Source organism: Elaeis guineensis, chromosome 13 (genome assembly GCF_000442705.2).
Source record: "Elaeis guineensis isolate ETL-2024a chromosome 13, EG11, whole genome shotgun sequence".
NCBI lineage: Eukaryota > Viridiplantae > Streptophyta > Magnoliopsida > Arecales > Arecaceae > Elaeis > Elaeis guineensis.
The window spans coordinates 71,409,371-71,419,455 of record NC_026005.2 but is presented as its reverse complement, the minus strand read 5'-3'; the positions used below and the strand labels follow the sequence as shown (position 1 = coordinate 71,419,455).

Below are 10,085 nucleotides of genomic sequence, written 5' to 3'. Positions count from 1 at the left end.
CTTGAAAATATAACACACTCTCTCTGCCATATATAGATAATCTTCTTTCAAATAAACTCCATGATCTTTTATCTATGTCATCCCTACTTTATATTAGAATATAGCATTCTTGATTATCATAGTATTATTTTTTGATATATGATCATATTTTATAAGAAGATAATCTAGCAGCTCTTGAAAAGATAATTGCATAGATATTTTATTTTAAATTTTTAAGAATGACTCGATTAATTCGATTGCCACTATTACCCAACAATAATCTTTATAAAATAAAAAAATTATATAAAAAAGTTAGTCTTATAAAAAATTAATAAAATATAAAGTTTACTTTCATATATACTTACAGTAATTTCACTAGTTTCTGACCGCACCCATGACTCTTTTTTCATATCAATTAAAATATTTAAAAATATTATCCTACCATTCTAAAATTAAGTACATATTGTTTCAAAAATTAAACATAATATATAAAAAATATGAAAAATGATATGAAATAAATGTATTGCAAAAAGAAAATGATAAAATAGATGGCTATTGTTTCATCATTTTATATTTCTATATTTATATTTTTAATTATTTTAAATTTATTTTTAATATATTTTTATCTTTTATTCAAAACTAATTTTTATACTACATAGTATTATGAAGAAAGTATTGACACACTCTAAATAACAGTAAAAATTAATGCTCTTAAAATTATAGTAAAAATTTTACAGTGGCTAAAGAAAAAAGATACAAAACCATCAAAAGTTTATTTTTATCTAAAAAGTTATAACATATAAAAAATTAAATATTTTACTTAGTAATAAAAATCGACTATATCACTGTAGTCAGATAATCAATATATCAATTGGATATATTATTATTCTCACCAAATCATGTCTCACTTTGGTACATCCTTCCTCTCTCTAATTTTTTTTCATAAATTTTTTATCTTATAATAGTCTGCGCTATTCTCTGTTCCGTATCCAATTAATATTATAGTATGCCTATTAAGTATCTTTAAATTTAGAATAAAATATAAATAAATATTCTAAATAGAATAAATATAAAAAGTTAAAATAATTATAACAAGTGAATCATTTTAAAAATGATATTATTTTTGTAGCTAACCTCTTTATACTTTTCAAGCTCTTTACATGTATCTATTGCACTCCTTAATGGTTATATATTGATATCTCCAAGCATTACACTTTCATTTTGATAACTAATTATTTTAAAATTATTGATTTTAATTTTTAATATATAAAAATTAAAAATATATAAAATTAAATAAAATAAAATATTATTTATACTAAAAATTAATATTTATTTATAAATAAAATTTAAAATAACTATATCAAAATTATATTATTCTTAAAAATATAACACCATCTCTCTATCGTATATGATTAATCCTTCTCTAAATAAATTCAATGATGCTTTATATATATCAATCCTCACTTGATATTAGAAGGTACTATTTTTATTTATCATAGTATTATTCCTTTGATAGATCATTATATTTTATAAGAAGATAATCTAGTAGCTCTTAAGGAGTTAATTATATTAATATTTTATTTTAAATTCTCAAGAGTTACTCAGTTTATTCGATTGCCATCATTGCCTAATAATAGTATTAATAAAATAAAAAAATTATATAAAAAAAATTAGTCTGATAAAAAATAAAGCATATAAAATTTATTTTCATATATACTTACAGTAATTTTACTACTTTCTAAGTCATAAAATTATAATATATAAAAAATTAAATATTTTACTTACCAATGAAATTAATTATTTCACTGTGGTCAGATAATCAAAACATTAATTGAATATATTATTTTTTCATTAAATCACATCTCACTTTGACATAACCTTCTTCTCTCTATTTTTTTTCATGAATTCTTTATTTTATAATAGTCTACACCATTCTCAATCCTATATCCAATCAATTTTGCAGCATGCCCATCAAGTATTTTTAAATTTGGATTGGGATCTATATAAATATCCTAAATAGAACAAGCATAAAAAATTAAAATAATTATAATAAATAAGTAATTTAAAAATAATATTTCCTTTATTACTAATCTTTTTGTACTTTTTAAGCTCTTTACATGTATCCATTGGCTCTCTAATGGTTATATACTTGATATTACACTTTCATTTTGATAACTAATTATTTCAAGATTATCGATTTTAACCTTCAATATCTAAAAAATAAAAATATATAAATTTGAATTAAATAAAATATTATTTACATTAAAAATTAATATATATTTAAAATAAAATTAAAAATAACTATACCAAAATTATATTATTTTTGAAAATACAACGTCCTCTCTCTATCATATATGGTTAATCTTCTTCCAAACAAACTAAATAATTTTTTATGTATGTCAATCTTCACTTGATATTAAAAGATAGTATTCTTATTTATCATCATATGATTTCTTTGATAGATCATCATATTGTATAAGAAGATAATCTAGTAGCTCTTAAGAAGATAATTACATAATATTTTATTTTGAACTCTTAAGAGTGATCACTCAGTTAATTCGGTTGCTATCATTATCCAATAATAGCATTAATAAAAAAAATATTATTTAAAAAAATTAGTCTTAAAAAATAAAAAAGTTATAAGAATACTTCCTCAATTTTAACTCAATTTTACTTACACTTTTGTACTTTAAAAATGTCAAACCAACTTTCTAGTTATCGATATATTTCAATATGGTCTAGTCATTTATTTTTATTAATAAAATGATGTCGCATAACTATCACATAATATTATTATTTTATAAAATAATAAAAATATCTTTAGCTATATCTTCTCTCTCCTTTTCGATTGATCCTCTTCTCCATCGCTAGCAACCCTTTTTCTCCCTCTGCCTTCTTCCTCCTTCCTCCTCATCTATTAATTTCTCCTCTTCGATGGTAGCTCCTCCCATCTCTACCCATTCCTTTACCACCTCCCCTCCTTTTTCTCCTTTCTCCTCTTCGATTGATTTCCTTCTTCATTACCGGTATCCCTCTTTTTCCCTCCTTCCTCCTTCTCTACCTCCTTACCTATTTTTTCTCCTTCATGGTGGTTCTCTCCACCTCCACCCATTTCTCCATCGCCTCGTCTTCCTCCTCTTCCTCTCTCCTTCCTCTTTCTTCTTCTCTGATTGATCCACTCCATCATGGCATCTCTCTTTCTTCCTTCTCCTTTCTTCTTCTCTCTCTCCTCACCCATTTCTACTCCATTGGAGCTCCATCTAATTTCGTCCATTCCTCCAGCAACTCCTCTTCCTCCTTCTCATCCTCCTCCCTCTTTCATCCTCTCTGATTAATCTCCTTCTCCTCCTCCAAATCGTCCATAAGCCATCTTCTATACGGCCCCCTCCTCCTCCTCCTCTAAGCCATCCATAAGCCATCCGTCTTCATGGCAATTCTCTTTTCCTCCTCTTTCTCATTCTCTTCCTTCTCCAGACCCACCCATAAATGAAGGGTATTTCTATTCATTGAGAGAAAAGATAACACTGTTTACTAGTAAGTGAATAATTGGATCATATTGGAATATATCAATAATTAGAAATATTAGTTTGACGCTTTTTAAAGTATAAAGAATAAGTAAAATTGAGCTAAAGTTGAAGGAGTATTCTAATAATTTTTTTTAAAAATTAAATATCTACTTTATCGGCTGATGGAAAAATGATTTAACCAACCCCTAGATAGATAAGAATTTTTTTCATTTCATAGATAAATGCTATCCTTGGGAAAGTAACTTATCCATTTTGAAAAGTGTGAGAATATGGATAAGTTAGTCAATAAAAAAATTGATCAATTTTTTTATGATATTTATCCATAAAAGAATGAGCCTTTAATTTCAGCATGTCTCACTTCGTAAAGGGGTGCTTGGATGGTGTATGTGACACCTTGAGTGAAAAAATGGGTTGTGAGATTCAATATGGAGCTACATTCCGTGATATCAGTTACACAGCGTACAGGCTATCATGCCTTAAAGAGAAGTGTCTCACTTCCTCATAGCTTTTCAAAAAAAGCAAAAAAAAGAAAATCTCATATTGTCTAGTGTACTTATAGGGCATAGAGAAAAGGAATTGTAACACAAAAATCTCATTAAAAAAGTCAATAGGATGACCTGACCCTTTTATTTACATTTGTAGCATGAAAATGTTAAAAAGTACATGTAAGGCTCATGTTTTGCTAACTTGGCCAGATATCATTCAATTGTCCCACAAATTTCACAAACCTAAATTTTCTTGCATCAAATGGTAAGCAAGATTAGTGCCCCAGCATTATTCACTATAGCAAGAGGGTTACCCACGATCAACCAGACTACCTTAGCCACAATCAGTTCAGATGAAGAATTTTTTGAGTCAACCAAAGTTTCTATATTAAATTATTAATCCAACTTTAAGAAATTATATTTTACACTATATGCATCACATGGCCATAGACACCACCAATCACAGTCACTCATTTTGTAGACCCCATTCATCAAGCACTTATCTTAGTGCACCATTATTAGAAAGAGCAGCTGTGATTATCGGCTTCCACACCCACATGGTGCATGCCATGTTGGATATAATTTCTCTCCAACTTAAGTCAACCTAATCTGATCAAACCCCAGCTAGCCTTGGTCTGAAAGTTTTTTTATTGGGTCAGGTCCCAGTCCAGACGAACTTATCTCCGCTCGTAGATTGGGTTGGGTTGCGTTAAGTTATTGGGCTTGAAACTAAGGAGGCAATGCTTGAGTTGAGCCCTGTGGCCCCAGCAATGCCCAACCCAAGTTTGCACCCTGAATCGTTCTCGTATGTTGACCAGTCCCGTCCACTCGCGCCCAAAACCCTAACCCTAGCTCAAATCGCTCCTTCTATTACTATCCCCCTTTTTCCCTTCCGACCTCCGCCGTCTCACCGCCGACGAGGTTCTCCGATCACCACAGCATCAGAGAGAGAGGGAGGGAGCTTGATTCGAGATGGATACCAATGGCGGCAGCGCGGAGGCCTCGAGGCAGATCCGCGTCCGCTTCACCACCAAGCTCCCGCCGCGGCTGCGAGTCCCGACCACCTCCCTCGCCGTCCCCTCCAATCTCACACGAATGGGCCTCTCGGAAATCGTCAACCATCTCCTGAAGAACAGTACCATACCCCTCCCCTTCTCTTCTCTCAAAACTTAAGTTTTTTTAAGCATAGAAATCTTTGCAATCTCCCGTTTTACCATCTGATGATACGTTGTACAGTGGATTCCGAGTTCCAGTTTCAACCATTTGACTTTCTTGTCGACGGCGAGCTCATACGAATGCCGTTGGAGCAGTTCCTTTTGGCCAAGGGCATCTCAGCGGTATGTTTTATGGCGCTTTTAATGTGAAAGGTCTCATCTTTTTTTCTTTTTCTGTTAAAAATTTTGATTCCTGTGAGTATGTTGTGAATTGCAGGAGAAAGTACTTGAAGTCGAATACGTAAGGGCTGTAGCTCCGAGAAAGCAGGAGGATCCTTGTTTGCATGATGATTGGGTCAGTGCTGTCGATGGTTCGAACCCAAGGTACATGTTGTTTCTTGTTGTAGTTAAGGTTACCAGTTTAGTTCTTGATTCGCTTTCTTCTTGTGTTGTTGTATTTTTATACTTTAGGATGAGCATGGAAATTTCAGTGGCATGTCTGATATGATAATTTCCTTTACGTGGAATCGTTGGTTGCTAGTTGCATCTATTTAGTTTATACACATCATCGTGTGTTCTTCAAACCTGTCATGAAATATAGCTAATTGGATGCGTGAAGGTAATTTCACGAAGTAGTGCACCACACTCTAAATAATATTAGGAAGGGTTCTCGCTAATTTTGTTTGTTGCATATGAAATGAGACAGTTTATGATAGATGACATTAGTCTTTTATAGATAAGATGAATCATCGTGTACGCCAATAAGGTAGTAGACTTATTGGTGGTGGGAAAATACTGTGTCTAAGCTTATGACCACCTTTTGCTTTATACATTTCACAAGGAGATATTTATATACTGAGCTTGCTGATTCCAGGTCTTACTCCAAAGTGTCTTATGCAAACAAAAGGCACTGTTCTCTTAGAATTTCTTGAATTGTTTAGTGGTACTTCTGATAATGACATACAAATAATCTGTGATAAAGTGTTTATATAGTTATTAGACCTATTCATTATGTTCTAATTGTTTCTGTGAGGAATAGTTGTTATTGTGTAATTGGACATGCTAGTTTAGTGGTGCTTCTAATAACTTCTTGCTTAAAGCAATACTCCTAGAGGTGGCCATGGTGATAAGTTCCCTTGGTTGACACGGTGATTTCCCTAAATAAATGGTAAATGAGGATCAAATAGCCTTATAGTCAACCCCCGAATACTTTGTGAAATACTTGATGAGTAAGGTTGTAGTTATTCCAGTCTTTGCTTTGCATGGGCCATCTGACCTTCGTTGTCACTTCATGTTATTGTTGTTGTTGGTTTCTCTTTATCTTTGTTTGATATTCCCCTTGTATAAGATTAGTATTATTGACTATAAAAGGATTGGAACACTTTGTCCTCTGTTATTAATCTCTGACAAGATTTTCCATATATGTATGTATATCAGCATGCATGCATGTGTATGTGTATGTATGTATGTATGTAAGTATGCATGCTTGATTCTTGTTTCTTGGTCATATTGACCAGCTATTATTGTATTATCACATATAATCTACAATGCTAACTTATCTCATATGGCAGTTTCATACTAACAGGGTGCTATGATGGTCTTGCAAGGTAAGCTTCTTGAAAACTTTTGGCAGTACTCATTTATATTCATTTATCGTGAGCAATCAGGACTTAATATATACCTGATTTATGATTTAATGACTTTTCTTTGTGTAGGATATGGAAAGGCGGAGCAGTGTGTACACACATTTTTGAGGGGCATAGTGGTGCAATTACTTCTGCAAGTGTCATCAATCGCAAAGGTTGTTCTAGTTAATATATTACCCCCAATGTTACATTGTATTATGCTGGTTACTGTTCTTCAGGGGAATTTCACTTTTTAGCATGGAGCATGGTAGATTCTAAAAGAGGTTCGAATCTGATGTTTGAAAAATCTTTTCCTTGTGCCTGCACTCATTTGGTTACATGTTTATCGATATAAATTTATAGTTGAAGATATTTGATTATGTGCTTGATACATTCACTATTCAGTTGCTTAGTTGCCCTGTCCTTTTGCAGGAGTTGAGAGTGGAAACAGCTTCTATTTGGCAACAGGTTCAAAAGATCGGTCATTGAGACTGTGGAAGGTATGCTATATTTGTGGAAATTTTATTTAGAAGAAGGTATGCTTGTCTGCTTACATGACTTAGTATCTTGTGTATCCTGAAAGTTTGATGCAGCCGAACATGTGGAGCATCCACTGAGGATCAGAGCATATAAAATTCTTAAAGGACACACAGCATCTGTCCAGAGCATCTCTTCATCCCCTTCTCGAGAAATGGTCAGATTTTTTTTTTCCTTGTCTCCATCTGCTGGCTTCTAAAAATCATATCTTCTTCTCTTTCACTGAATTCTGATGCAGAAGTTTTCCTACTCTTAGGTATGTTCAGGTTCGTGGGACTGCTCTATCAAGTTGTGGAATGTGAAGGAGTCTGAAGCAGAGGGTGATACCGTGTCAATAAAGAAGAGAAAGCTTCATTCTGATGCAGCAGAACATGAAGAATCTCAGTTGGAGGTATCTATTATCTTCTTTATGTTAATATTATGATTTAACAAAGCTTTTCTGATATCTCATTTGGTTAAAAATGAGAACTGCAACTTTGGGGGAGCCAAGTAAATTCATTTTTTCATAATAAGAAAAAGATTTGAAGACCCAGTTTTGTTGATGAAGCTCAGGTTCTTTTGAGGCTTTTTAAGAAATCCAACTCATGTAGGTCACGTAGTCTGGGTCAAGAGTTGCATCAAGAGTTGGCAGGCAAAGAAAATGAAAGAAATCTTAGGGCACATGTTTAATAGGAAAACTAAAGACCAGAGCTAACATCCTAACTAAATTGAAATTTTTGTTTAATAAAGGAAATGCCAAAACAGTGCTGAGTAAATAAGAGAGAATATTGAGAAACATGTGGATATAATTATGCTATTTCTGAATGTATAATCAAGTAAAGTTCAAGTGCTGAACTGTGATAGTGTGTTGGACATCTTCTATGTTAGTTATGTCTTCTGTTTTGGTGTTGTTGTGCTTCTTAGCTCTTTGTGTCGATAATAGAGTTCATGGAATTCAGGGCACGTCTACTTCAACACTTGTTGGACATACTCAGTGTGTTTCTTCAGTTGTTTGGCCAGAAGCTCAGACTATATATTCTGCATCATGGGATCATTCTGTCAGACAGTGGGATGTTCAAACAGGCAACGAGACCTGGAACATGGTATGATATAATCCTGTTGTCAAATTTTATGGGTGTGATCTGATGTTGCCAATGGATTTAAGGTATATTATAAGGGATCATGAAGGCAAGCTAATTAGTCATTCTTTAGGTTTGCAGACTTCATGTTGGAAAGCCATACATCTGACTCTGCTGATATCTTGTAGCTTGATATGTGTAATGTTCTCGTGTGTAGGCCTGTGGAAAAGCATTAAATTGCCTCGATGTTGGTGGGGAGAGCTCTGCACTTGTAGTTGCAGGTGGCTCTGACCCAGTTTTGAGGATATGGGATCCTCGAAATCCAGGTGAACAAATAGAAGAATCCATACACTAAATTATCTTTTTGTTTTCTGGTTATGCCCTTAATCTGAATTAAGACTTGGACAACCTATCTCTGTAGGAACTCTCGCTCCTATCTTTCAGTTTTCATCCCATTCATCTTGGGTCACTGCTTGCAAGTGGCACGTGAGGTCATGGCTTCATTTGTTATCGGCTTCTTATGATGGGAAGGTGATGTTGTGGGATTTGAGAACAGCGGTAATATTCTATCAGTGCCCTGCATTATTTCACATTGTTCTGGTTGTATAAATCCATGCCATGCACTAATATCTTGACTATCATTCTTGTTCCAGTGGCCATTGGCAACCATAGACTCGCACAAAGACAAGGTAAACTTTTTGACTTGATGATTGTGTCTGGGGAGAACCATTGGGTTTGCTGACTTTATTTTTTTGGTGAATGCAGGTACTCACTGCAGACTGGTGGAAAGATGATAGCATAATAAGTGGAGGAGCTGATTCAAAGCTCTGCATTTGTTCTGGAATAGCAATCTAGTGTAGCACAGGGTAATTTCCTTTTGATGATTTCCTTTCCCAAGAGGTGGCTTTTCACTTCCTAAAGGTGTATCTTTCATTTTATTTCTGCCTTTGTGGGTTTAGAGGGCTGTTTGGTATTTATGGTCTTCCAAAAAGTAATGTTGCATGACATCATAATCAATTCCTCTTGAGTGTTTTCAGAGCAGCAAATGTTCATCACACTGCAATCATATTCCCGAACGTTAGCTGATGGGAGTGCAGAACATGATGGGTGCAAGCAACATCACTTGGAAGTATTTTTGGGTCATCACCATCCCGACCAGTAACTGTGCAAAGAAGCCTTTCAGTGGGTGTGGTTTAGAATTTACTGAATTGTACTGTTTCATTTTACAAAATATATCATTATTTGATGTTATGAATGCTATTGTACCATGATATAGTACTTAAATTCCAAGGACATAGGAATGGTCAATCAAAATGAGTGTTATTATTATTTTGGATTTACAGCATCCAAGGGAGAAGGGGAGAGAGGATGAAGTTTAAATGATCAACCAGTCTCTGATTAAGGATTCGTTTGGTTGACAGGAAGTGGAGGGGGGAGAGGTACTTTTTGGGAAGTGAAGACTGAAGAAAGTGCCTCTTGTTTGGTTGGAGTTTTAAGAGGAGAGAAAGTGAAAAAAGTACTTTTCATGGGAAGTCATTTCTTACATTTCATTAAAAAGTGAAAATCCATGGAGAAAATAGGTTTTGGCACTTCCGGTGACATGGGAAGTGGTAGTATTTTTTTCTTTCCTAAAATATCTTTTTAAGATTCATAATTAAAATTTAATAAAATATTAATAGATGGTTAGGATGAAATACTGAATAGTAATATAATTTTATAT

At 33.4% G+C, this 10,085-nt stretch overlaps 1 protein-coding gene across 2 annotated transcripts; it reads left to right on the top strand.

Moving 5' to 3' along the window:
• The first annotated feature begins 4,822 nt into the window (after positions 1-4,822).
• Positions 4,823-9,679, top strand: LOC105055972 (ribosome biogenesis protein WDR12 homolog). 2 transcript variants are annotated; one of them, XR_003802349.2, is made up of 14 exons: positions 4,823-5,126; positions 5,228-5,328; positions 5,423-5,529; positions 6,717-6,752; positions 6,861-6,946; positions 7,203-7,270; positions 7,354-7,464; positions 7,564-7,698; positions 8,246-8,389; positions 8,583-8,691; positions 8,787-8,923; positions 9,019-9,054; positions 9,131-9,286; positions 9,403-9,616. XR_003802349.2 is itself a non-coding variant. In XM_010938012.3 (14 exons), exons 1-13 carry the CDS (start codon positions 4,964-4,966, stop codon positions 9,218-9,220), a joined length of 1,323 nt encoding a protein of 440 aa, XP_010936314.1. In that variant the 5' UTR covers positions 4,823-4,963; the 3' UTR covers positions 9,221-9,231; positions 9,403-9,679. The 2 variants fall into 2 exon arrangements, 1 of the variants encoding a protein (XP_010936314.1); XM_010938012.3 differs by having other exon boundaries at positions 9,131-9,231; positions 9,403-9,679.
• Positions 9,680-10,085: the final 406 nt, after the last annotated feature.